This window comes from Pseudorca crassidens, chromosome 20, assembly GCF_039906515.1.
Source record: "Pseudorca crassidens isolate mPseCra1 chromosome 20, mPseCra1.hap1, whole genome shotgun sequence".
In the NCBI taxonomy this organism is placed as follows: Eukaryota; Metazoa; Chordata; class Mammalia; order Artiodactyla; family Delphinidae; genus Pseudorca; species Pseudorca crassidens.
The window spans coordinates 15431890-15459838 of NC_090315.1; the positions used below are offsets into that span (position 1 = coordinate 15431890).

The 27949-nt window shown below is 36.7% G+C and overlaps 2 protein-coding genes across 7 annotated transcripts; one reads left to right on the plus strand and one right to left on the minus strand.

The window, feature by feature from the left end:
• Positions 1 to 91: 91 nt before the first annotated feature.
• LOC137215719 (zinc finger protein 607-like) lies at positions 92 to 27928 on the minus strand. 6 transcript variants are annotated; one of them, XM_067721331.1, is made up of 7 exons: positions 27689 to 27928; positions 21692 to 21749; positions 20055 to 20137; positions 18460 to 18544; positions 16884 to 17010; positions 15691 to 15789; positions 92 to 6072 (listed from the first exon to the last, which is right to left on the minus strand). In XM_067721331.1, exons 5-7 carry the CDS (start codon positions 16915 to 16917, stop codon positions 5111 to 5113), a joined length of 1095 nt encoding a protein of 364 aa, XP_067577432.1. In that variant the 5' UTR covers positions 16918 to 17010; positions 18460 to 18544; positions 20055 to 20137; positions 21692 to 21749; positions 27689 to 27928; the 3' UTR covers positions 92 to 5110. The 6 variants fall into 6 exon arrangements, with proteins under 6 accessions (XP_067577432.1, XP_067577431.1, XP_067577428.1 ...); XM_067721330.1 differs by lacking the exon at positions 21692 to 21749; XM_067721327.1 differs by lacking the exon at positions 18460 to 18544.
• Positions 18178 to 18549, plus strand: LOC137215720 (small ribosomal subunit protein uS10-like). The gene has a single exon (XM_067721332.1). It carries the CDS (start codon positions 18178 to 18180, stop codon positions 18547 to 18549), a length of 372 nt encoding a protein of 123 aa, XP_067577433.1.
• Positions 27929 to 27949: the final 21 nt, after the last annotated feature.

Consider the following 27949-nt stretch of genomic DNA (forward strand, 5'->3'; position numbering starts at 1 on the left):
GCCCTTAGTACCATAGCAAAAAAAAACCCAAGCAAACAAAAACAAACAAACAAACAAAACTTTCTCATTAAAAAAAGCACATTAACAAACATTTAATGGCTGAATAATTATATTAGGGGTGTTTCATTATTTATTTAACAATCCCAATCTTTGGGGCATTTAGTTGTTTCCAATATTATGTGGTTGTAAACAATGCTGATATTAATATATATTTATACAGAAGACTTTCCTGCATATTTTGGACTACTTTCTTACAATAGATTGGTAAGATAAAATGACCAGAGAAATAATTTTTTAATGACTCCTAATTAAAATTTCCACCAGAACTATAAAAATTCTGAGTTCAGCTGTGGTACCATAACTAATTACTATTTTTTTTAAGAATAATTTTGGAGCTCTAGTCTTGAAATGCAATTACAATGGGAATCATTGCAGGAGAGAACACCTGGGGTATATAGATTTCAAGAACTCTACTCAAAGCTAAAGAGAAGCCCACTCCTTTCTTATTTTATGCCAATTCTTTTTCTTTTACTAGTTTAAATATAAAAGAAAAAAACAACATTAAGTAATAGATATTCTCCTCCCACAAGATATTCACAGAACTGCTGCATCTATGGTGATTCACTTTTCTGGAATGGGCATACATCATCAGGTCATGTTTAAACATCAGGAGAACTAGATCTCATCAGAATCACATTGAACTAGTTGATTTATTTATTTCTTCCTTGACAGTGAGATAATCTGAGACTCAGCGGCCCCAGTAATTTCTGGAATTGGAAAAAACCACCTGGGACTGAAAGGGGATATTGGGTAAGTTTCATAACATTTTCTATCTCAACTGCAATGGAATGAACAAGACAACAGACAGATGCATTAAGTTGATTTCAAGATCTTTTCCCAAAACAGGCTTCTACCATAGGGATAATGTCTCAAGCAGAGAAATTCCTAATACTCCTAAATCATTTTGAAAACCTATTACTTATTTTTGAGGAGCCAGAATCAGATATGTGGAGCTGTAGACTGGAAGCAGAAGCAGTTAACAGTGGTGATTTTAGGCAGTTTGCTGAGGAAAACTGTTTCTCCAGCCCTCCTTAAAGAATTCAACAAGGTTCAACGCTTCAGGGATACTTGTGAATGTGTCCACATCTACTAGAAATACAGGAATTTTCCTTGATCAAAAAAAATTGTATTGGGCACTTCCCTGGCGATCCAGTGGTTAAGTTTCTGAGCTTCCACTGTGGGGATGGAGATGGGGGGTAAGGGGGGCACGCAGATTCAATTCCTGGTTGGGGAACTAGGATCCCACATGCCAGCACGGCGAGGCCAAAAAAAAAAAAAAAGTTGGATCTTCTAGAAATTTTTAAATGAGTAGTAAACAATGATTCATGTCAATAAAAGCAAAGAAAAACAAAACAAAATATCTACTAGTTACACAGGTGCCATTTCCCCTGGTGTGCTGAGTTCCCTTCTCTTATCTGAAGTGCAGAGCTCACACTGAAGCCTTGCAAAGCATCCCTTTCTGTACGCCTATTACATCTTCTAGAGTTTTGTTACCAAAAATCTGGAAAAACTAAAACATACATATTTCTAAAGAGTTCACCTAAAATCTTCTATTCCATTTATCTCTATTATTATTTATGTAAATATTATCATAACAACGCTTCTTACTGATAAATTTTGTGACAGAAATATTATGAATTTACAGACTTTCAGTAAACCTAGTACATCCAACGTATTATGCTTAATATTGATGACTTTAAACAACATGTCTGTATTAATTAAACCAACAAACTTAAACGTGTTTTCACTCACTAAAAATCAGTCCTGGATCATGTGATCCTTTCAAACTTTAATTTGTTATATTTAGAAATGTTTGACTTGTAAGCACTTATTTTCCTTTAAGCCAATTAGAGCTCATTTACAAATTAATTTTTACATAAAGATAGAATCAGAGATCTCATAGCTTCATTTTAAAACCTAGTCATGAATCAAGTATTTCAATATGAAACTTATTAGTTTATAAACAACAGTTGGAATAAGTTAAGTTTACTCATTTGAGTTTTAAAAGTCCTCTTTTCGGGGTCCCCTGGTGGCGCAGTGGTTGAGAGTCCACCTGCCAATGCAGGGGACACGGGTTCGTGCCCCGGTCTGGGAGGATCCCACATGCCACGGAGCGGCTGGGCCTGTGAGCCATGGCTGCTGAGCCTGCGCATCCGGAGCCTGTGTTCCACAAGGGGAGAGGCCACAACAGTGAGAGGCCCGTGTACCACAAAAAAAAAAAAAAAAAAAAATCACTTGACCATATACATAAGGGATTACTTGTGGGCTCTCTGTTCTATTCCATTTGTTGATATGTCTGTCTTTATGCAAGTACCACACTGTTTTGATTACTGGTGCTTTGTAGTAAGTTTTGAAATCAAGAAGTGTGAGTCCTCCAGATTTGTTCAAGATTGTTATGGCTACTGGCAGTCCTTTGAGATTCCATATGAATTTTAGGGTGGGTTTTTGTATTTCTGCCAAAAACATCATTGGGATTTTGATAGGAATTGCATTGAATCTGTAGATTGTTTTCGTTAGTACTGGCATTTTAATAACATTAAGTCTTCTAATCCATGAACGTGGGATGTGTTTCCATTTATTTATGTCTTCTATAGTTTCTTTCAGCAATGTTTTGCAGCTTTCATTGTACAAATCTTTTACTTCCTTGGTTAATTCCACTATTTCATTCTTTTTGATGCTATTGTAAATGGACTTGTTTTTGAAATTTCCTTTTCATATTGTTCATTGTTAGCGTATAGAAATGCAATTGATTTTTACATGTTGACTTTGCATCCTGAAACTTTGCTGAATTCATTTATTAGATCTAACAGCTTTCTTATGGAATCCTGAGGGTTTTCTACATATAACATCATGTCACCTATAAACAGAGATGATTTTACTTCTTCCTTTCGAATTTGGATGCCTTTATTTTTCTTGCATAAATGATCTGCTGAGAACTTCCAGTACTACGTTGAATAGAAGTGGTGAAAGCAGGCATGCTTGTCTTGTTTCCTGATATTAGATAAAATCTTGACGTTTATCAAATATTATGTTTGCTGTGGGTCTTTCATATAGCTTTTATTTTGTGGAGATAGTTTCATATATAGCTTTTGTTATGATTGAGATGATTTCCTTCTGTTCCTATTTTGTTGAGTGTTTTTATCATAAAAGGGTGTTGAATTCTGTCAAATGCTTTTTCTGCATTAATTGAGATGATCGTTTTCTTCCTTCATTTTGTTGATGTGACATATTACACTGATGAACTTTCATATGATGAACCATCCTTGCATTTCAGTAATAAATCCCATTTGGTCATTTTGTATAATTCTTTTAATATGCTGCTGAATTTTTTGCTAGTACTCTGTTGAGGATTTTAAAATCAATGATCATAAGAGACAACGTTCTGTAGTTTTCTTTCTTGCAGTGTTTTTGAGTAGCTTTGGTAACAGGGTTGTGCTGGTCTCAAAGAATCAGTTAGGAAGTATTCCCTCCTCTTCAACTTTTTTGAAAAGTTTGAGAAAGATTAGTATTAGTACTTGTTTAAATTCACCAGTGAAGCCACCAGATCCAGGAATTTTCTTTGTTGGGAGGTATTTTTTTGGCCATGCTGCATGGCTTGCAGGATCTTAGTTCTCCAACCAGGGATTGAACCCAGGCCATGGCAGTGAAAGCCCGGAATCCTAACCACTAGGCCACCAGTGAACTCCCTATTGGGAGATTTTTTTTGTGACTGAGTCAATTTCCTTACTACTTATAGAGTAGTTACCAGTCTATTCAGGTTTTCTATTTATTCATGTTTAACTCCATGGTTTTGTTTCTAGGAATTTGTCCATTTCACCTAGGCTATCCAATTTTTGGCATACAATTGTTCATAGTACTCTCATAATCCCTTTATTTCTGTATAATTGGTAGTAATGTCTCCCCACTTACACCTTTTTGTGTGTGAATTTATTTTTTAATTTTGTATCACAACTTTTTTTTAATTCAAGTATAGTTAATTTACCCACTTTCACTTTTGATTTTAGTAATTTGAGTCTCCTCCCTTTTTTCTTAGCTCATTTAGCTAAAGGTTTGCCAATTTTGTTGATCTTTTTGAAGAACTTCTGGTTTCAAGATTTTCTCTGTTGTTATTCTGTTCTCTTATTTCATATACCACTGCTCTATTCTTTATTTCTCCTGCTAGCTTTGTGTTGTTTGTTCTTTTTCTAGTTCTTTAAGCTGTAAAGTTAGGTTGCTAAATTTGAGACCTCTCTTGTTTTTTAATGTAAGCATTTATAGCCAAACATTCCCCTTTAGCACCACTTGTATGCCTTACATTTAGTTTTCTTTGTCAATCATACTTCAGTAAAGCTGGTGGGAAAAAAAGATGGTCCTTGTTGGGGCTGCATACGTCTTTACCAAAAAATACAGAACCCTCACAGCCTCTGCTGGGCTTACTGCCATGAATAGCTATCTCTGTGTCAGACTTAATGCGTACTCCTTTGTTCTGCTTAATCACGGGTGTTAGTGGCACTCAGGCATGCCCCCAGTTTTCTGGATGTCACACCCCACAGGGAAGGAGTTTGTGTCCTGCCACTGCAGAACAAAGTGGGCTGTGTGCAACTGTATTGCCGTTGTCAGATGTGGAGTTGATTGGCTGGCTATGGGTTACTGACACATTGCAAGGAACTAGAACTTGTGCATCCTATCTCCTCTCTTGCTATAAGTAAACGCTGTTCTACTTGATCCTGGGGTGTATTTTTACTATTCTCCATGACCTCAAATCATGCACTGGTCTTTTTCTTGGTGGCACTTATCTGCCTTGCAACCTTGGCCAAAGAGCCTGGGCACTCAGTAAATAGTGAAAAAGGGGGAATGCCATAAATGACTTTCTAATATAAAGTACAGTATAAATTCTCTGAAGGTGAACAGTATTTGGATCATAACTGAAAAACTTAAAACATTGTTTAAATTCCAAGGAGTTCCTGCCAGCCTAAATTATTTGATGCTTTATAAGAACTGAACCATGTAAAATCCTTCTCATATTCTCTTCATTTAAATTGTTTCTCAAGTGGTATAATTCCACTGTCTACTATACATATATCCCATAAAGTCTCTCTCCAGTATGAATTCTGTGATGTACCTTAAGCATTGAACTAAGTCTAAAGGACTTCCCGCATTTGTGGCATCCAAAGGGTTTTTCACCAGTATGAATACTCTGATGTACTTTAAGGCTTGAACTGAGCCTAAAGGACTTCCCGCATTTGTTACACTCAAAAGGTTTCTCACCACTGTGAATACTCTGATGTCGAGTAAGGCGTCCATACACACTAAACGCCTTCCCACATGCCTTACATTCATAGGGTTTCTCACTAGTATGAAATCTGTCGTGTATAGTAAGTTGATGGCTACTCCTAAAAGTCTTTCCACACTCCTTACATTCATAGGGTTTCTCACCAGTATGAATTCTCTCATGTCTAACAAGATGTGAAGCATGACTAAAAGCCTTCCCACAATCTTTACATTCATAGGGTTTTTCACCAGTGTGAATCCTGTCATGTTGTATAAGGTTTGAGGCTTGACTAAAGGCCTTCCCACATTCCTTACATTCATAGGGCTTCTCACCAGTATGAATTCTCTGATGTATTCTAAGTGTTCCAACGTCACTAAAGGCCTTCCCACATTCCTTACATCCATAGGATTTCTCACCAGTATGAACTCTTCCATGTTGAGCAAGGTTTGAGGCACGACTAAAGGCCTTCCCACATTCTTCACATTCATAGGGTTTCTCACCAGTATGAATTCTCTTATGTACTTTAAAGTCTGTAAGACGACTAAAGGCCTTGCCACATTCCCTACATTCATATGGTTTCTCACCAGTATGAATTATTTGATGTACTCTTAGATCTGTATGACGACTAAAGGCCTTCCCACATTCCTTACATTCATATGGTTTCTCTCCATTATCAATTCTGTGATGTAGAGTAAGAGATGAACGTTTTGTATAAATGTATGTTTTTCCATTGCTGATTATTTCGTATCTTGAGTCCAAATCTACGACAAATAGGAAAAAAAAAGTTTCTTTGACCACAAAACATTTTATAGAATTAAGAGAAAACTGAAAATTTCACCCATTAGTGATGGTTTAAAGAACTCTAAAATACAGTTATAAAACTTGAAAATTTAAAAGGAGGGCTCAGAAAAAGTAAATTTATGCAGTAGAGCACTGGTAGACAAAGACACGCACAGAACACATCCAGCCCTGATTTGTAGTGTTTGCCAATGTCTATGGTGTAAATACTCCCACCACAGGCAATTCCAGGCTATCAGTGTAATGTAACTGAACCTGGACTTAGGGATGATAAGTAAAATCTTGTCCCTAGAGAGCCAGTATCAGCCAGCTCTAAATACCACTTCCATCTAAAATATAAATATATACACATATAAAATTTAAAAAAGCAATTATACCTGATCATTCTTCAATTACAATTCCCCTAAAAATACACATTTCTGCCACTGTGACTCTTTCCCTCCTATGCATAGCCATGTGTGCTTTTATTTGTTCTTCATAACACATTAAGATATTGAGAGTCTTTACTTAGTTATTCCTCCCCTGACACTTTATTATTTATGATCCTTACATATGTTCAACCTGTTTCATTCCTTCATATCTTTTCTCAGGTCCTCTCTAGCTTTTCCTTTTAACCAAGGCCAGCCATTCTGGTCATCCCCAGAAAAGTATGTCCATCAATTCTCTGACATATACCAGGTATACCAGTTGTATGGTACTTTGAACATTTAGGGACTTTGGGCAAAAGAGGGAACTTGAATTATATAGAAAAGTCTAGAAGAATGCCAAAAATTATATTAAAAAGAATTGGCAGTTGTGGACTGAATGATAAAAATCTGTATGAAGTACCGTGAGCAAAATCCAAAGCGTTTAATGAGGGAGCTATGAGTTGAGGGCAAAAAAAATCTTCTTGTAACTAGAGTATGGTATGTGTACAAAAAGTTGAAATAATATTAACAACAATCTTCAAAATTGAGTAACAATAGAAATTAATAAATATTAGAAAACCAAAAACCCTTTCATCTGGAAATGGAAATGCCCTCTCCAAAAATGCTAGATCACTATGGAAAGAAAAAACTGAAATAAAAGAGTTCTAGTAAATGGACTACACAGAAAATAAGCACATATCAGAATTTTGGGCATTCAATTTCACCATGCAGAGAACTCAAAACTTAAAATAATTATCTCTATAAAAAAGGTGAGTTGAGGGCTTCCCTGGTGGCGCAGTGGTTGGGGGTCTGCCTGCCAATGCGGGGGGTGTGGGTTCGTGCCCCGGTCCCGGAGGATCCCACGTGCCACGGGGCGGCTGGGCCTGCGCGTCTGGAGCCTGTGCTCCGCAGCGGGAGGGGCCGCAGCAGTGAGAGGCCCACGTACCACCAAAAAAAAAAAAAAAAAAAAAGGTGAGTTGAGAATCAAAGCCTAATATGTAGAAAATAAACAACAAAATAGAGGAAGGCATAAAAATAAAGATAAAAGGAGAACATAATGAGTTAGAAAACAGTAACATTAACAAATAAAGAGCTGGTGCTTTAAAAGAATCATTATAAGAAATATTAGATAAACTAATTAAAGACAGTTAAAAACAAATAAAAATAAGAAAAGAGGAAAACAAGAACCACAGAGGGGGACTTCCCTGGTGGTCCAGTGGTTAAGAATCTGCCTTCCAATGCAGGGGATGCAGGTTCGATCCCTTGTCGGGTAACTGAGATCCCATGTGCTGTGGAGCAACTAAGCCCACGTGCTGCAACTACTGAGCCCACGTGCCACAACTAGAGAGACCATGTGCTGCAACTATGCAGCCCACACACTGTGGAGCCTGTGCACCACAACTACAGAGCCCACGCACCCTTGGGCCCATGTGCCACAACTACTGAGCCCATGTGCTCTGGAGCCTGCATGTCACAACTAGAGAGAACACTGCATGCCTCAACAAAGAACCTGTGTGCCGCAACAGAAGATCCTACATGCCACAACTAAGACCTGACACAGCCAAAAATAAATAATCTAAAAAAAAAAAAAAAAAAAAAAGAACCACAGAGGAATTAATTTAAATTACAAGGGTACTATGTGAATACTTTTGAAAGTATGAATAACTTTCTAGGAAAATTTATTAAAATTGAACACAGAAGAGAAAGCCTAAATCAACCAGATGCTACAGAATAAACAGAAAAACAGCTGCCAGGAAAAAATTAAGAAGAAGTGTCATAAGCATACTTCAACACCTATGTTGTAATTTCTCAATATCTAGATCTAAAATATGGATACAGCGTAACTGGACAAAGGGAAAATTTAGGAAGCCAGCAGGCATAAGTCTAGAAATCTTATGCCAAAAAGAGAGGAAGAATTCAAAGGCTTGGAGAGTTTTGACTGGCCAAAACTAAAAAGACAGTAGCATAAAAATGATTGTGACAGATAATAAACCATGCAATAAAAAGCAATGAAATCAGCAATGATACAAGAGAAAAAAAATTATTTCTCATCATTAAATAACTCCTTAATTGAAGAAGTTCTAGTTCCAGTATGGTAGCATGAAGTTCCTACAGCCTGCCCCCTCTCTGATTTCAACTATTAACACTTGACAAAATACAAAAATTAACTACATAAGGGCTGTAAATAAAAGCAGGAGGGCTTTGGAAAGGAGTCAGACTATACAAAGCAATCCAGACTGAGCTGAGTTTCTTGCTTAACTCACTCTCATGTCCTTGCTTCAAGGGCAGATCCCAGTTATTGTGGGGTAAGCATGGGCTACAAAAATTCCAATAGAAACTCCACAATGTTTCTGGCTATAAGAACAATGAGAGGGAGCACTGCCAAACTGGAAAGCAAAGGGGGGGAATGCTGGGACAAAAACAGCCAGAGAAGATTTCCTAATTTGGTATTTGGGTATAGATCAGTACAACATTCACTCTTACCAACAACAGCACATGCATGAGAAGGATATGAATCAGTGTGGCAACACTATACCTAGGAAACAATTTGAAAACCTTCCCACAAAGAAAATTCCCAGCACAGGCAGTTTTACTGGTGAACTGTTTCAAATACCTAGTGAAGAAGTACTACCAGTTCTAAACAAAACTATTCCAGAAAATTGAGGAGTGAATTAGTCTATGCAGCTAGTTACTCTGATACCAAACAGGAGAAAAACAGTATAAGAAGTGAAAATTACATACTATAAAACCTTGTAAACATATATGCAAAATACTAAACACTATCTTAACTAACAGAATCCATCAATATATAAAAAAGGTAATACGTAATGCCTGTCTTAGTCCTTTTGGGCTACTATAACAAAAAATAAAGACTGGGTAGCTTATAAACAACAGAAATTTATTTCTCACAGTTCCAGAGGCGGAGAAGTCCAAGATCAAGGGACCAGTATGGTCATATTCTGGTGAAGGCCTTCTTCCTGGTTCATAGCCAGTGCCTTCTCAATGCATCCTCATATGGTGTAAGGGGTGAGGAATCTCTGTGGTAACTCTTAATAAGAACACTAATTCCACTCATGAGTGCTCCACCTTCATGACCTAAGCATCTCCCAAAGGCTTTCCCTCTTAAGGCCATCATCTTTGGGGGTTCGGATTTCAGTATAATACTGGGGGGTAGAAACATTCAGACCGTAGTGATGATCAATCTCAGGAATACAAGATTGGTTTAATATTTGAAAATTTCATCAATATAATTTATTATATTAACACAATAAAATTTATAAAACCCATATGGATCATGTCTAAAAATTTTTTTAAAAAAGCATTTAATAAAAGCCACATCCATCCCTCATAAAAAGAACTTATCCTAATAAAGATCATCTGCAAAAAACCCACAGCTAACACCATATCCAACGGTGAGAGAATTATGCCTACCACATATGATCAGAACAATAAAAAGTTATGCCCTCACCACTTCTACTCAACATTGGACTAGAGGTTCCAGGCAGTGCAATAAATCAAAAAATAAATAAAGGCATGCAGGAGAAAATTTAAGAAACAAAAATGTCCTTAATCATAGATTACTTAATCATATGTGTAGAAAGTCAAATGTAAACTATAAAACAGTTACTAGAAAATAGTAATTGAGTTTAGCAAGGCTGAAGTATATACAACCAATATGTAAATATGAGCGAACACTCAGGAATTCAATTTTTAAAAATACAAATTAAAGTAGTATCAAAAATAGGACATAGTGAGGGATATATCTCACAAAAGATATGTAAGACCTGTACACTATAAACTATAAAACACTGCTGAGAAAAGTTAAAGGTATAAATAAATGGAGAGACATATCATGTTTATGGAATGTAAAACTTGATACTGTTAAGCTGTCAATAATTATTGCTGAATTGATTTATAGATTCAATGTAATTCCAATAAAAATCCCAGCAGACTTTTTTGTGGTCTATGATGAAATTGACAAGCTGATCCTAAAATTTATAGGGAAATGCAAAGGATCTAGAATAGTCAAAACAACTTTGAAAAGAACACAGTACAAGGACTAAATAACACTACTTAATTATAAGACTTATGAAGATACACTAATCAGGAAATTTATGTGTCAAGACATGTCAATTAATGGAACAGATGATCAGAAATAGATCCATACATATATGAAAAACTTACTTTCATCATTTCAAAGGCAATAGAGTGAAGAAAGGATAGTCTTTTCAAGAAATGATGCAGGAACAATTGGGATATCCATATGCCAAAAAAGAATCCATACTTTGATAAACAAAAATGAACTAAAAAATGGATCACAGACCTGAATGTAAAACATAAAACTGTAAAACTTTTGGAAGAAAACAGGAAAAAATGTGTGACCTTGGGCTAGGCAAAGAATTCTTAGATACAACACCAAAAACCAAGATTCATAAAGAATAAATGGATAAACTTGATTGTGTCAAAGTTCAAAACTTCTGTTCTCCCAAACACGCTGCTACAAGAATGAAAGGAAAAATCACAGTAAACAAGAGAATATTCAAAAAGGATATCTTTTAATGTAGAATATGAAAAATAACTTACAAGTTCAATAAGAAAACAAACAACCTAATAAAACAGACAAAAGATTTTAAAAGATACTGCACTAAAGAAGACAGCAAATAAGATCCTCAACATCATTAGTTATTATGGAGAAACAGATTAAAACCACAACAAAATGACACTATATACTTACTTGAAAGTAAGTATTCACTTACTTTCAATTAAGTTCAATTAAGAATTAAGAAGATTCACCGTACCAATTGTTCATAAGATATGGAGGATCCAGATCTCTCTTACAGCTGGTGGAAATGTGAAATGGTATAGAAACACTGTAAAATAGTTTCTTACAAATTTAAATTTATAATCTTATTTATCTAAATCTAAATTTAAAATCTTACAAATTTAACCACACAATCCAGGCATTCAACTGCTCGGTATTTGGCCAAAAGAAATGAAAGCATATATTCATTCAAAGACTTATAAACAAATGTCTACAGCATCTTAATTTGTTATTGCTAAAAACCAAAAATGTCCTTCAGCAGATAATGAATAAACAAATTGTGGTATAACCAAATACTGGTATAGTACTGAGTAAAACACACATAACAACATGGATGAACTTCAACCTAATTACGCTGACTGAAGGAAGATGAAAAACTTCACACTATCATTCTGTTTGTATAAAACTACAGAAAATGCAATCAACTCTATTGTGATAGAAGTAGAAAGTAGATCATTGCATACCTAAGGAAGTTGGAGGAAGACAGAGGAGGAAGATTACGAAGGGACAAGAAATGCAAAGTTTTGAAAAAAAATCATTTTAATAGATTCAGATAAAGCATTTGACAAAATTGAACACCCATTCATAGTTTAAAAAAAAAAATCAGCAAACTAGTAACAAAAGAAAACTACCTCAATTCAACAAAGGTCACAAATGAAAAAACCTACAAGACTTTCCTTTTTTTTAAGACTTCCACTTTCTATGCCAACATGAAAAACACAGTAGAGACCAGAAACAGATACAGATACATACAGTGATTTCACTTCTGACAAAGGTGCCAAAGCAATCCAAAGGGGAAAGGAAATTCTTTTTTTTTTAAATGGTGCTGGAATAACTGGGTATCCATAGGGAAAACATGAGTCCTGAACCCTACTCACACCGTAATAAAAAATTAACTCAAAATGGATATATAATAGAACTAAACATAAAAGCAAAAATTATAAAAGGTCAAGCAAAAGCAGGGAAAAAACTTTGCCACCTTGGGGTAGGCAAAGATTTCTTGGATAGTATACCCCAAAAAAATCATTAAAGAGAAATTTGATAAATTGGAATTCATAACAATTTAAAAACTCCTTGTAAGATATTGTTAATAAAATTAATAGGTAAGTCACATTGTGGGAAAATGTTTTTAATGTTCCAAAAGGACTTCCTTTTGTTTCAAAATAAAGAACAGTTACCCTCAAATATAAGAAAATAATGAATTCAAATGGCTAAAGATTTGGATAAACACTCCAAAAAATATGAATGATCAGTAAATAAAAGAAACTCAAGATCATTAGTCATCATGGAAATGCAAAAAGATACCATTACATACCAACTATAATGTCTAGAATTTAAAGGACTGACAATACCAAGTGTTGGAAAGAAAATGGAGTAAGTGGAATGGAGCAGTGCAAAATTTCTAAAATTGTTAAACATGCAGTTACTACTCAACAATTCCACTCTTAGGTATTCATCCTATAAAAATACACGTACACAAATATTCATAACAGTTCTACTTATAACTAGTCCCAAACCGGAAACAACACAAAAGTCCATCAGTAGGTGAACAGAAACATAAATTGTGGTCTATCCATACAACAGAATACTACTTAACAAAAAATTGAACAAAGTAGTGATACACGCAACAATATAGACATACCTCAAAGTCATTATACTGACCAATGGAAGCAAAACATAACAGAATATACAATGTATGATTCCATATTTATAAAATTATTTTAAAAGGCTAATCTAATGTACATTGACAGAAAGTTGATCAGTGGTAGTTTGAATGGGAGTGGGCATGGGGCGTGGAAATTAATTGGGAAGGGAAACAATGGAAACCTTTCATGTACTGTAAATGTTGTGTATCTTGATTATAGTGGGAAATCTGGGTTGTTTACACTTTTTGACCATTAATACACAATGCTGCTGTGAGCAACCATGTACAAGCTTTTGTGCGATGTACATTTCCAATTTTCTAGAGTAGGTAGCTAGCTATGAAGGAAAGTGATGAGAAGAAAAGCATGGCCTTCATTAGCTTGAAAAATAAGTAAATCACATGGCATGCCAGAAGATGGAAATTGCTAAAGAAGGAAATGAAATTGGAAAGAAGACTCAGGATGGCTAGGATCAGGGGAAAGGCTCACTGCAAAACCCCACTAAAAGGATGATATTTGGGCAAAGATCTAAAGACTATAAGGGAGTGCACCCTATTGACTGGATGGTAACTCCAAGTTTAACGTTTTAAGAAACTGACCAGCTGCTTCCCCATGTGGCTGGACCTTTATTTTAACCTATTTGTGTTTCTGACTCTAAAATGTATTTCTTACAGTTGCATCATGTTTTTTATTTTTAAACCATTCTGCCTACGTTGGTCATTTAAATGGAGTGTGCACTCAATTTACCTTTAATATAATTACTGATAGAATTTATGGTTAAAATTTGTTACATATTTTCTATGTGTCTTAAGCCTTTCTTCCCCTTCTATCTCTTAATTATTACCTTCTTTTGTGTTAAATAGATATGTTCTAGGATGCCATTTGATTTCCTTTATTATTTCTTTTACTATATATTTTTTAGTTATTTTCTTAACGGTTTTCCTGGGAATTACAATTAACATCTTAATCTGTAACAATTTAAATCTGATCAATACCATCTTAATTATAATATTATAAAAAACTATGCTCCTGAATAGCTCCATTCATTCCCCAAGCCATGATAATTTGAATGCTTAAAAAAAATAAACAGGGCTTCCCTGATGGCGCAGTGGTTGAGAGTTCGCCTACCGATGCAGGGGACACGGGTTCGTGCCCCGGTCCGGGAAGATCCCACATGCCGCGGAGCGGCTGGGCCCGTGAGCCATGGCCGCCGAGCCTGCGCATCCAGAGCCTGTGCTCCGCAACGGGAGAGGCCACAACAGTGAGAGGCCCGCGTACCGCAAAAAAAATAAATAAAAAAAAACATAAAATAAAATAAACAGAAGAGGGAGCCCTTAAAAATCACAAAGTTAGAAAAGGCATCCAGAATCTTGACTCCTTTCTCAAAACTGAGGAAAATTAATCTCATATATAAATGACCCCCCCATCCCCCAAAAAGGCCCAAGGTCAACTTCTATACAAGAAATTATATGACTAAAGTTAATGACAGTTATAGAGACAATATATATACATCTAAAGCAAATGCCCTGAAAACAAGGAAAACAACTATACCATACTATTCAATAACATGCTAAAAGACAAGAAAAAACTTTTAGATAAGAAAAATCATAAATGAGAATTAGAAAAACTCAGAATTGGGTGATAGAGCTCACAAGTAAATTTCAAATAAATGAAAAATAATGAAAGAATACAAACCTAGAAAGAATATGAGAATAAATCCAACAGATCAATGTTAACACAAATAAGAATAAAGAAATATTTGAGAAGGATATGAAAATGAATTACAATTTAACCTATAGTTGTTTTATCTAGGCTTCTGTGTAAGTCTTATGATTAAAGAAAAGGTGAAAATCATATTCAAAAAACAAAGGCAAAAAACCTAAATCACATTAGGGATCCTAACTACTCTTAGAAAACAATTCTACTAATTCTTCATAAGGATCCACAAAATCTAATAGGATCTTTTCCTTCCTAACATACTAGCTTCATGTCCTGTTAGTCACCATTCACTAACTGATCTAGATGCTACTGCTCAAACATGCAAACCTCATCCCCCTTGAGGGCCTTTGCATGTGTGGTTCACTCTCCTTGGTTGCACTTTCTCATACAGTCAAAAAGCCTGTGACCTTACTTCCTGTCTCTGCACAAACGTTAGGAAAGGGTTCTTGATCATGCTACCTTACCTAAATTTGCTGTGTTTTTTGTTAGTGTCCTTCATAACATATTTCACTACCTTATATTATTTATCTATTTATTTCATGTTAATTTCTTCCTTAACGTGGTATAATCTCCATTACCACAAGAACATTATCTGCCTTATTCAGTATTACTGGGTTGATTATGCCAAGCACAGTGCCAGCTCAGACTATTCAAATATTTTCCAGGTATAGGAATGAATGTATTTTTAGACAGGAGTCACATTGAAAAAGAGGATCTGGAAAGAATCTGGTCCAAAATACAGGTAAATGGCTACACCATGGAAGGAAAGGGACTAGCATGAAATTGGGAGGGGAATATGAGAAAAATAACATGGTGAATGATTAATGAGCTTAAGATGAAGTTGAGATACTTCCTCTTCACATTACAAGACTTTCCTTCACTGAGAAGGGAGCTTTCCAATTAATGTTTCAAGGATGTGTTTACCAAGTGTATTTACCACCTGGGCTATCACTTACACAAATGACTTCTGCCTGACCTGCTCTTACGTACCTGTACACCAACTTCTTGTTTTTTCTCTCATAAACATCCAGGGTTCTTTTCCTTGCTCCAGTAAGGTAATTACATTTGGCTTAGAAATGGAATGGCCTGCTTTAAAGAAAACAGAATGCCACAGGTTGTAGAAATAAATTGTAACTAGTCAAGGTAAAATTATAATTATGATAATAAAAGATCATAATGATATTGACTATTTTAGAGAAGAACGAGAAAATTAAAGGATAAGAGTCAGTTAGGTAAGGCAAAGTTGTTGTTTTGCTGTATTTAAAATTCAAACTCATATGTTCTCTAACTCTAGAGAGCAAACATAATGTGGTTAAAAACATATTTTGAAGCCTGGGATCAATTCCTGCCTTTGCTACCTTCCAGCTGGGTATAACCTCGAATAATTCACTTAAATCCACTATACCTCAGTATTCTCATTTATAAAATGGGGATAATAATAGTACTGTTGGGGGAATTAAATCAGTTAATACTCTCAGTTATTTTAATCAGTTAAATCACATAATGTGCTTAGAATAATGACTACTACACAGTAATCAAAATGTTAGCTATTAACATTATTCTTATGCTCTAATGTCACTAGAGGATACAAGAAGAGAGCTATAAGATATTCATTCCATTTTGAATGTAATTTTCATGTATTACAACTTTCAACCACAAATCAGATGAACTTTGTTTTAAGAAATGAACTGCTTTTGGTACAGTTTTAAATAAATCCCAATTATGCAATCCATCACCATATAAATTGTAGAGGCTCTTTTGATACCGAGAGCAGTTTAGGACCCTCTGTCAAGCTGATATCCCTGAAACTATTTCAGATCTTAAAATGGAGTATTAGAGCAATCTGGAGCACAAATGAATAAAAAACTTGGATCCTTTGACCATGGTTATACAGTATATGCCACAAATACCTAATTTAGCTGCTTGGTCATTATGGAAGAGATGCAAATATAAAAAAAGAACACATGGAGATGTGAATATGATTGAAGGATAGGGAAGATAAAAGTGTTTAATGGAGCTGCCATTTCTAACCTGACAAAGCTCAGACCACGTTTTTGGGAAGAGGAAAAACAAATTTAACTAGTTTCTGGAAAGGCAGCCCTGAAAATTACAGTAGAAAAAAATACACAGCCTATAGAGCAGATTCTAAATTAATCTAAATTATTTGAAGCGGATGAACATACCCAGTGAGACCAAGTTACCATAGTTCTCCATCATCACATCCCGGTACAAAGTCTTCTGAACGAGGTCAAGACATTCCCACTCCTGCTGAGAGAAGCCTATGGCCACATCACTGAATGTCAGTGATCCCTGAAACAGTAAACACATGTATCACTGGGCAAATTAAAGAAAATACTTTGAAAGCAGAAGCAGGAGTTGATGGACTTCTCCATAGGAAAAGAGAAAATGAAAGTATGTAGGCTGGCAATCTATGATGTGGAAGGAGACTTAAGCACAAGGTATACATATTTTTTAAGAAGCCTGCCAACACAGGTCAAATGTCTTCCGTATTCTGGGATACTTCTAAATATCTGAACCATTTGGAAATGGACAAAATAATGTTTCCCTCCTAAATTAAAAAGCGTATATACAAGAATAATGTCCAAATGGTATCTGCCTCAAAAATTCCCAATAAATAAATATTTCTCCAAATTTTAAAAACTGGGTTGCATAAAATTAATACGATTTTCTTCAAGTATCAAGTACTATTATGTTAGATCTTGCCATAAGCATTTTTGCTTGATTCAATAAATCCATTTATTATTTTGCCATATGACATTGTATTTTATAAATAAATCAGATTTAATAATTTATACAATTAGATGCACATTTGGAAGGTTTTCCACAATTGTAAGGTTCTATTTTCACCAACTACATATAATGATATGCATTTTTGTTGCCATCTACCATTTCTCACTGAACACTTTCCTTATTCTGAGTGTAGTAGGTAACCTCATTGATTACCAGTGATCTCCATTTCCTGGTATTTATGTCCTAATGTAATCCTCTCCCTTTGAATGTGGTCTGAACCCAGTGAGAGAGAATTATTTCCAACAAATAGAATATAGAAAAGTGATGGAATGTCACATTCAACATTAGCTTATAAAAAACTATGATTTCCACATTGCTTATTCTCTCTTGCTGTCTCACTTGGTCACTCTGATGAAGCCAGCTACCACGTGTGAGCTGCCCTAAGGAAAGCCCCACATAATAAACCTCTTTGGGAGGAAGACGCGGTCGCCGCTGTAGCGGAGCCTCGGGCCGCCCACTCCTGCTCCTGATTCACTGCCGTTCGCTCTCGCGGAGGAACAAGTTGGTCAGGAAGCCGCACCGCAGCTATGGCTTTTAAAGATACCGGGAAAGGGGCTTCCCTGGTGGCGCAGTAGTTGGGAGTCCCCCTGCCGATGCAGGGGACGTGGGTTCGTGCCCCGGTCCGGGAGGATCCCACGTGCCGCAGAGCGGCTGGGCCGGTGAGCCATGGCCGCTGAGCCTGCGCGTCAAGATACTGGGAAGACTCCCGTGGAGCCCGAGGTGGCGATTCACTGGATTAGAATCACCCTCACCAGCCGCAACGTGAAGTCTTTGAAGAAGGTATGTGCTGATCTGAGCAGAGGCGCGAAGGAAAAGAATCTCAAAGTGAAAGGACCAGTTCGGATGCCTACCAAGACTCTGAGAATAACTACAAGGAAAACTCCTTGTGGTGAAGGTTCTAATACTTGGGATCGTTTCCAGATGAGGATCCACAAGCGACTCACTGACCTGCACAGTCCTTCTGAGATTGTCAAGCAGATCACTTCCATCAGTATTGAGCCAGGAGTCGAGGCTGAAGTCACCATTGCAGATGCTTAAATCAACATTTTTAATAAATTGATAATCAGTTGTTAAATATTGTTGACTTTTATTCATAATACTGACAGGTCTTGGGAATAGAGTTGTGCTATGGAATTCATTCCACCTTTTAAGTAGAATAATTAAAATTAGATGGGTAGCCTATGTTTTACTCTTTTTCATTATATTTTCCAGGGGCCACTAAATTAGTTTACACTTGACATTATTTGAAAACTGAAATGTATTAGCTAAATAACATGTGAGACCTTGTGTTGATGATGAATATATACAGTTCTGGCTGCCTATTGGAGCTTTTCCAGGGAACATGTGTCTGGGTTCTACTCTGGAAAATCCGATTTAATTGATATGGGGTACAATCAAAAGTTTCTGGGGTGATTCTAATGTGTACAGCCATGGTTAAGAACCTAAGGTACTAGAGGGCAAGTAACTCAGGGAAAATAGATCTTAAATTCCAGCCCTGGCTCTGCCAGTTTGTCATAACTCCTTTTAAATCTGGAAAATTTCAAAATGTTTTTGAAACTTTGTTAATAAATTTTATAGACAAAAAACAAAACAAAACAAAAAAACAATAAACCAAGAGCAGTCGCCAGCCAACAGCTACTGAGGAAGTGAGGCCCTCAATGCAACAGCCATGAAGAACTGGATCAAGTCAACAACCACTTCAATGAGTTCGGATGCAGATCCACTCAAAGTTGAGCTTTAAAATGACTGCAAACCCTGACCAACACATTATAACCCTGTAAGAGACACAGAGCAGGAGAGCCAAGCTAAGCGACATCCAGATATCTAACTCACTGAAACTGTGAGATAAACGGTTGCTGCTTTAAGATGCTATGTTTCAGAGTAACTCATTATGCACTAAAACATAATTCATTGATTTAAATGATACTGAAGAAGGCTGGTCAATTATATAGATGTTACACAAACTTAGCATGTCTCAGTCAACAACAAAATAGCCTTAGTGTTTATGTCTCATGGCTTTCCTACCAAATCCATGACCTCCATGTTCAAAGCCCCAATCATATACTACTCATCCATACAAAGCAGGAATTTCATACCATATTAAGATTCAGGTCATTCAATGATAAATTCCACCTCATCTACCTGGAAATCTCGGATCTGTGGAAATCTTCAAAGTCTTACCATGGATAGTTAAACAGAACCATTGTCTCCATCTCCAAACTACAGATCTGACCTGCATAGCATAAATTTCTACTTCAAAGAACTTACCCCACTGTTCCATCACTGCCCTTAATTGAAGAATGGGCACTTAAAATATATTGAAAATTTTGGACAATAATTACATGAACACTAGTTAGTTTTGAATGGGCCATATGGAGACAGTGCCAGGTAATTTGGCCACATATTTCTCTGGAACAATAGCTAGGAAACAGGTTATTTGAGGGAACTTTCTGTTAGGAAACATCAGGAAAATTAATGAAAATACTTACATGACCAAAAAAAAAAATACACATATTTCAACAAGGAGAGAAACATCAACTTACATGGGCCATGGTTTTAGACCTGCAAGAGATGATCAGTCCTCTGGGCTCCTCTACCAGAAAAGCAGAGTCCAGAAAACCCAGACCTGGGAGAAGAGAAAGACCTTGAGACCAGTTGTATTTTAGTGTTTCCTCACTGGGTTTAAGTTAATATTACCATGTATGCTCTTCCATTCCAGATTCCAAATTACTTCATATCACACACAACTTGGGTAAGTTAGGATTCTGGACAAATCCATTTCCTCACTCAATTCCTAGGAGTCTCAGCTGCAGAGTCATTTCTGCATTGAAACCAGACCCAGATACTTCAGTAGAAAATTTTCTGGCCAATGTACCATTGTTATAAGGTTGACGTGAAACTAAGATTGGGCAGCTCTGTCCTGCTCTGAGCAGATCTTCCTCTTTCCATTCCCAACTTCAAGAGAAAAGAGGCCACATAATCCAAATCAGAACCTCTTTCTGGGCTTGAAAGTGGGTGAAGTAGATCAAAATATGAGAGATGGACAAGTAATGTTCAGCATTCTGAGTCCAGCAAAGCTTATTAGTTAAATATATGACAGACCAATATTATACTAGAATATACAAGTAGTCATTCAATGTTAAATTGGGAAGAATATTTAAGGACGTGGAAAATGTTCCATATATAATGTCAATAGAAAAATCAGGTTGACTAATATATTTCTATTTATAAAATATAAAAGCATATTAATCAATACAGAGAAAAGAATGACAATCATAAAACAGAAAATAGAAAAGTCTGGAAATATATATGGCCATATATTAACAGCTATTATATTTTTGGTTATGTTTTTATTGTTTTGTTTTTTAGGGGGTGCTTTTAGGAATGAAGTACTGGGTATTCAGTTGTTTTTAGTTCATACATGAAACAATCAAAACTAGTGAAGACATAAATTATACCTTTGCCATGATCAGAATTTGACATCGGCAATCCCTATCTTTTTGCTTAGATCTTGAGTTTTGGGGTTTTTTTTTAAGGTTACTTCATAATCATTGTAACAATTGACATAAGAACTTGAAATTTTTTTTTTTAAATTTATTTGTTGCTGCACATGGGCTTTCTGTAGTTGCGGCGAGCAGGGGCTACTTTTCATTGCGGTGCATGGGCTTCTCATTGCGGTGGCTTCTCTTGTTGCGGTGCACAGGCTCTAGAGGGCAGGCTCTGTAGTTGTGGCGCAGGGGCTTAGTTGCTCCTCAGCATGTGGGATCTTCCCCAAGCAAGGCTCAGACCCGTGTACCCTGCATTGGCAGGAGGATTCTTAACCACTGTGCCACCAGGGAAGTCCAAAATATGTTTTTTTTTTTAATTTGTTAAGGTGAAGACGTCCACAAAGTTCTTTGTTCTTTAAATTCAGATCATTGGGATGTCTCTGGCAGTCCAGTGGTTAAGACTTCACCTTAACCACTGGTGGCACAGTGGATAAGACTCCATGCTCCCAATGCAGGCAGCCCACGTTCTATCCCGGGTCAGGGAACTAGATCCCCCATGTATGCCGCAACTAAGAGTTCACATGCCAAAATTAAGGAGCCCGCAAGCCACAACTAAGGAGCCCTTCTGCTGCAAGTAAGACCAAGGTAACCAAATAAATAAATAAATATTAAAAAAAAAAAAAAGACTTCACCTTCCAATGCAGGGGGTGCAGGTTCGATCCCTGGTTGGGGAGCTAAGATCCCACATGCCTTGGGGCCAAAAATCCAAGAAGCAATATTGTAACAAACTCAATAAAGACTTTAAAAATGGTCCACATCAAAAAACTTTAAAACAATCATTTTAAATAAATAAATTCAGATCATTTTACTATATGGCTTATATTTTGTTTCCTTTGGATCCCAATATCTCATTTTATAATTTCTTCTCAGTTATGTTGGAATTCTGACCACAAAAAACTTGGGAACAGTCCCTGAGTAATCTCTTTTGTGAAGTGATGACAGTCTCAATACAGCTTTATTTCAGATCTTTTCAACAGAAGAATTTATCTTGTTTCTGAACCTGTCAGTTTTGTCATGATATCCTCCAGATAGCTGCTGAATTATCTTACCTATTAATATTGCTATACATCTAATATCATTAGAATGAAATCTACAAAATATAAAGGTTATAGTAAAAAAATCCACTTATTGCCATACAGATCCCATGTGTTCAGTATTATTTGTTTATATGCTTACTGTCACTATAGTCACACTGATGTCTCCTTTAGGCAGGTCACCTAACTCTCACCAGTGGCCTTTATCACACACTACCTTTCAATTATTCCTATTCAGATTTTAACTTCCTTCACAGATTATATGTACTCTGAAGGAAGTAATTATGTCTTTTTAGTGGCTGTATTACTTCAAATATTATACTTTCCAGGTCTGACATATTTTAAACAATTAAAAGAAGTATGATTTTTGACTACAAAATACCACTTTTAGAAAAATTTTAAAGGAAATAACTTACAGAAGTTCACAAGGTATATGCAGAAGAATGTTCATCAGAGAATAATTTTTGATAGTCCAAAATTAAAAACATAAAAATCTCACAGCAGGCAAACAGGTTAACTATATTATAGTCTGCTATATTGTGACATACTATGCCATTCTTTTTTTTTTTTTGGCTGCATTGGGTCTTTGTTGCTGCATGGGCTTTCTCTAGTTGCAGCGAGTGGAGGCTGCTCTTCGTTGCAGTACGTGTGCTTCTCACTGCGGTGGCTTCTCTTGTTGCTGAGCACGGGCTGTAGGCACGCGGGCTTCAGTAGTTGTGGCAAAAGGTCTAACTAGTTGTGGCTCGTGGGTTCTAGGACGCAGGCTCAGTAGTTGTGGCTCATGGACTTAGTTGTTCTGCAGCAGGTGGGATCTTCCCAGACCAGGGCTTGAACCCCTTTCCCCTGCACTGGCAGGAGGATTCTTAACCACTGCGCCACCAGGGAAGTCCCCCTATGCCATTCTTAATAAGAACGATATTAAACCATATAATTGACGGAAAACAATATTAAAAGAATTGCTCGGTGAAGAAGGCAGGTCTAAAAAAGTATGCATAATTTAAGAGGTGGCATCCCGTTGAAATTAAGAAAAATATTTCAATGCCGATTTCCTCATCAGCAAAGTAAGGATAAAAATATCACATACGATATATGACTAGTTTGAAGACTAGGCAAAATAATTCAAATACACACTAAATTGTATATCATGATGACTAATGTAAATTATCTATCATTATTGAAGAACAAAATCATTCCATGTTCTTTAATCTTTTATTATAAAAGGAAGCTAATTCTGGTGCTTCCTGGTTTTATTATATTAAAACTTGTGCTTCTTGGGTGTCCTCTTTCTTCTAATTCTAGTATTTAAAATTTTAGGAGGTATGTTTGAGAAAACAGATTTCTGCTTAATAAAATCATTAATTAAAAAGAGAGAGAGAGAGATCAGACAAGAAGAGAGAAAATGTCCCCTTCCTCAGTCCCCAGCAGCTATAGAGAGCAAGAAAAACTGTTCAGAATCATAAACCTGTTCAAAGAACATCATGATAAAACTGGGAAAACTAACTGGAGAATGGAATCTTATTCTTTGCACAATATAGAGATTTATGTAAATATTTATAAATATAATCTTTATTTTCTGGTATAACAACTATGTTTGGAAATATTGTTTGTACTTGTAAGACACCTGGAAATCAGAGATTAGTGTTACTTTTTCTGAAAACAAGCTTAAATCTCTAAATTATTAACTCTGAAAGCATGTCTTACTTAGTAATATGGTGCCCTGGTAATTAAGTTTTAAATAACATTTGTAATAACTAAAAGGTTTAACTACTTGTAATGCTTTTCACACAAGATTCTCTGCCTTTCCTTCTTCTCCCTACATGTATAGGGGTAGAAAGAAAACTATCATTGGATTAGATTTCTTTTTTGAACTATGAGTTGAACCTTGTCTCCTTTATTTGATCAATTTTATTCTGCCAAAACAAAACCACACAAAATTGGAAAAATATACACCAAAATGTTAAAGTGACTATCTCTAAGCAGGGAGATAATGGGTTATCCTTGCTTTCTTCTCAGTAAATTCCCTAAAGAAATGAAAATTTTTTGCAATAAGCCTGTATTAATTCCATCATCATAAATAAAATATATAAAGATATTTCAAAGTATTAAAATATTTATAGACATCACTTGGGAAGAGGCCATATATTCCTCATTTTAAAAATCTGTTAATATGACAATGAAAAAAAATCAATGTGATTAAAATAAATACCAGTTAAGGGAATTCCCTGGCGGTCCAGTGGTTAGGACCTAATGCTTCCACTGCAGAGGACCCGGGTTCGATCCCTAGTTAGGGAACTAAAATCCCGCATAGTAGTGTACTAGCACAAAAACAGAAATATAGATCAATGGAACAGGATGGAAAGCCCAGAGATAAACCCATGCACCTATGGTCACCTAATCTATGACAAAGGAGACAAGACTATACAGTGGAGAAAAGACAGCCTCTTCAATAAGTGGTGCTGGGAAAACTGGACAGCTACATGTAAAAGAATGAAATTAGAATACTCCCTAACACCATACACAAAAATAAACTCAAAATGGATTAAAGACCTAAATGTAAGGCCAGACACTATAAAACTCTTAGAGGAAAACATAGGCAGAACACTCTTTGACATAAATTGCAGAAAGATCTTTTTTGACCCACCTCCGAAAGTAATGAAAATAAAAACAAAAATAAACAAATGGGACCCAATTAAACTTAAAAGCTTTTGCACAGCAAACCATAAACAAGACGAAAAGAAAATGGGAGAAAATATTTGCAAATGAAGCAACTGACAAAGGATTAATCTCCAAAATACACAAACAGCTCATGCAGCTCAATATCAAAAAAGCAAACAACCCAATCAAAAAATGGGTGGAAGACCTAAATAGACATTTCTCCAAAGAAGACATACAGATGGCCAACAGACACATGAAAAGATGCTTAACATCACTAATTATTAGAGAAATGTAAATCAAAACTATAGTGAGGTACCACCTCACACCGGTCAGAATGGCCATCATCAAAAAATCTACAAACAATAAATGCCGGAGAGGGTGTGGAGAAAAGGGAACCTTCTTACACTGTTGGTGGGAATGTAAATTGATACAGCCACTATGGAGAACGGTATGGAGGTTCTGTAAAAAACTAAAAATAGGGGACTTCCCTGGTGGCGCAGTGGTTAAGAATCCGCCGGCCAATGCAGGGGACACAGGTTCAATCCCTGGTCCAGGAAGATCCCACCTGCCGCAGAGCAACTAAGCCCATGCGCCACAACTACTTAGCCTGTGCTCTAGAGCCCATGAGCCACAACTACTGAGCCTGCATGCCACAACTACTGAAGCCCACGTGCCTAGAGCCTGTGCTCCGCAACAAGAGAAGCCACCGTGATGAGAAGCCCGTGCACCACAAAGAAGAGTAGCCCCCTCTCACCGCAACTAGAGAAAGCCCACGCACAGCAACAAAGACCCAACACAGCCCTAAATAAATAAATAAGTTTATTTTTAAAAAAACCTAAAAATAGAACTACGATATGACCCAGCAATCCCACTACTGGGCATATACCAGGAGAAAACCATAATCAAAAAGATACATGCACCCCAATGTTCATTGCAGCACTATTTACAATAGCCAGGACAGGGAAGCAACCTAAATGTCCATCAACAGAGGAATGGATAAAGAAGATGTGGTACATATACAATGGAATATTATCAACCATAAAAAGGAATGAAATTATGTCATTTGCAGAGACATGGATGGACCTAGAGACTGTCATACAGAGTGAAGTAGGTCAGAAAAACAAATATCGTATGTTAACGCATATATGTGGAATCTAGAAAAATGGTAAAGAGGATCTTATTTGCAAAGAAGAAATAGAGACTCAGACATAGAGAACAAACGTATGGATACCAAGGGGGAGGGAGAGTGAGATGAATTGGGAGATTGGAATTGACATATATACACTACTATGTATAAAATAGATAACTAATGAGGACCAACCGCGTAGCACAGGGAACTCTACTCGGTGCTCTGTGGTGACCTAAATGGGAAGGAAATCCAAAAAAGAGGGGATGTATGTATACGTATGGCTGATTCACTTTGCTGTACAGCAGAAACTGACACAGCAGTGTAAAGCAACTATACTCGAATAAAAATAAATAAATAAAATAAATACCACTTAAGTATATTCACTTCTTGAATATCCTTTAGCTGTACTGCACTGATATAATTAGAGACATTTCCCTATAAACACTCTAACATCAATGGAAAAGGAAATTGCCTTTGCAAATTAATGTGAATATGTATACCAAATAGGTAGAAAAGTTCTGGGTACACAGAAAATGCTCAATAAATGTGGCTAAACATTTTCATTCTTCTTTGAAAAACCAATTAAACTATCATTTTGGATATAATCCTTGCAAAAGTTTTTACAAAATTCTCTTTTTAAAATGAGTTGCATATATAATTTCAAATTTTCTTGACTACTATTATCTACATATTAAGATTGCTTAACATTAGATCATAGCCATTTTTTTTCTTGTAACGGCTAATTCTTATAAACAGGAATTTTATTATCTACATAATATTCTATCTCATGGATGTCGTGTGATTTTCTTAACCATTCCATTAGTATAATCATTAATTTTGTGCAAAACCATCCCAAGGTATAACAGTCTTTGATTGCATATCAATTACCCAGGTCTAATCTTTTGGGTTATCACACCTTTGAAAAATGCATTTTTCCAAATATATGCAGTAATTCTATACAAGCACAAGGGATTTGTGGTCGCCTGTAGGCCCCAAAATACAAAGGACCCCTGGATCAGAACACTTGTTCTGGAAAACTAGCGTCCACGTAGCCCTTTGACATGCAAGCACTCAACACATTAACATCATATTTTCATCACTGATTTATAGAATCTGAAGGGTGAATGACACAGAATAAAGACAATGTTGAGCATTTATTGTGTGCCATCCTTCAAGACTACTAAACCCGCTGTGACCTCATACCTATAACAGAATTAAGTAGGATTGTGCGATCTGTATCAGGGCTCACAGGTTTCTCCCGTCAGAGCTCATAGTTTCATACTCAAATGCTTTCATACTCAAATACATAAATGAGCCCCAGAGAAGTGCCAGGGAGGGTAATCCGAGGAAGGAATCCTAATCTTGGGAGTCTTTTTATCCATACGTTCCTAGGAGCCTGTCTCAGGGGCAATTCTTGATTTAAAATTCCGATCTCAGCAGCTGCTTTGTACTTTCTTGCTGGAAGGTGTCTTGTAGGACTCAAAACCAGATTTCCCAACTGCGCCCACATTCTTTGGGAGAGGTACATGTTTGAGAGAAGCCTAGAAGCAGCAAAGGGGAAAAAGAGCTATGTGTCACATGACACCGTAGAGCCACTGCAATCCACATTCACAAAAAGGACATGCACCCTGTGTCTCCGTCACACAAGGAGGAACACACACCTCTCTCAGTCTCACAATCGCACTCACTCTAAGAGATAAAATCACCCTCCCCGCTGCTCAAGCGCCCACAGCCCCGACGGGACGGGCGGACTCGCGTGGCTGCGCTCCGGCCGTCCACGCTTTGAGCGCCTCCCGCAATCCCAGTCTCACCGCCACTGGCTGTCCCTCATGGGCGCCAGCTACGTCTGCGCAGTCGTCTTCGCGGCGACCCAAGCGGATTCTTCCTCGGACGGGTGCCACTCACGCGCAGTACGCAACACGGGACACGGAAAAGGAACCGGAGGTCAAAGTCACCTCGCCGTCTGTGGGACGTGAGGTTCCAGGTTGTTAAAGTCCTGAAGCAAAGCAACTGCCGGGCCGGGCCTGGAGATTTCTGGGAATGACCGCCCCACTGCGCCTGCGCAGCGCTGG

What these genes read in the sequence shown, in the direction of transcription:
- LOC137215720 (XM_067721332.1), top strand. Translation starts at nt 18,178, where the DNA reads ATGGCCGCTGAGCCTGCGCGTCAAGATACTGGGAAGACTCCCGTGGAG.
- LOC137215719 (XM_067721326.1), bottom strand. An exon ending in TGGTAACTTGGTCTCACTGG is followed by an intron (nt 15,790 to 16,883) that starts GTATGTTCATCC and finishes TTTTCTTTAAAG; the next exon opens with CAGGCCATTCCATTTCTAAG. An exon ending in AACAAGAAGTTGGTGTACAG is followed by an intron (nt 6,073 to 15,690) that starts GTACGTAAGAGC and finishes TATTTGTCGTAG; the next exon opens with ATTTGGACTCAAGATACGAA.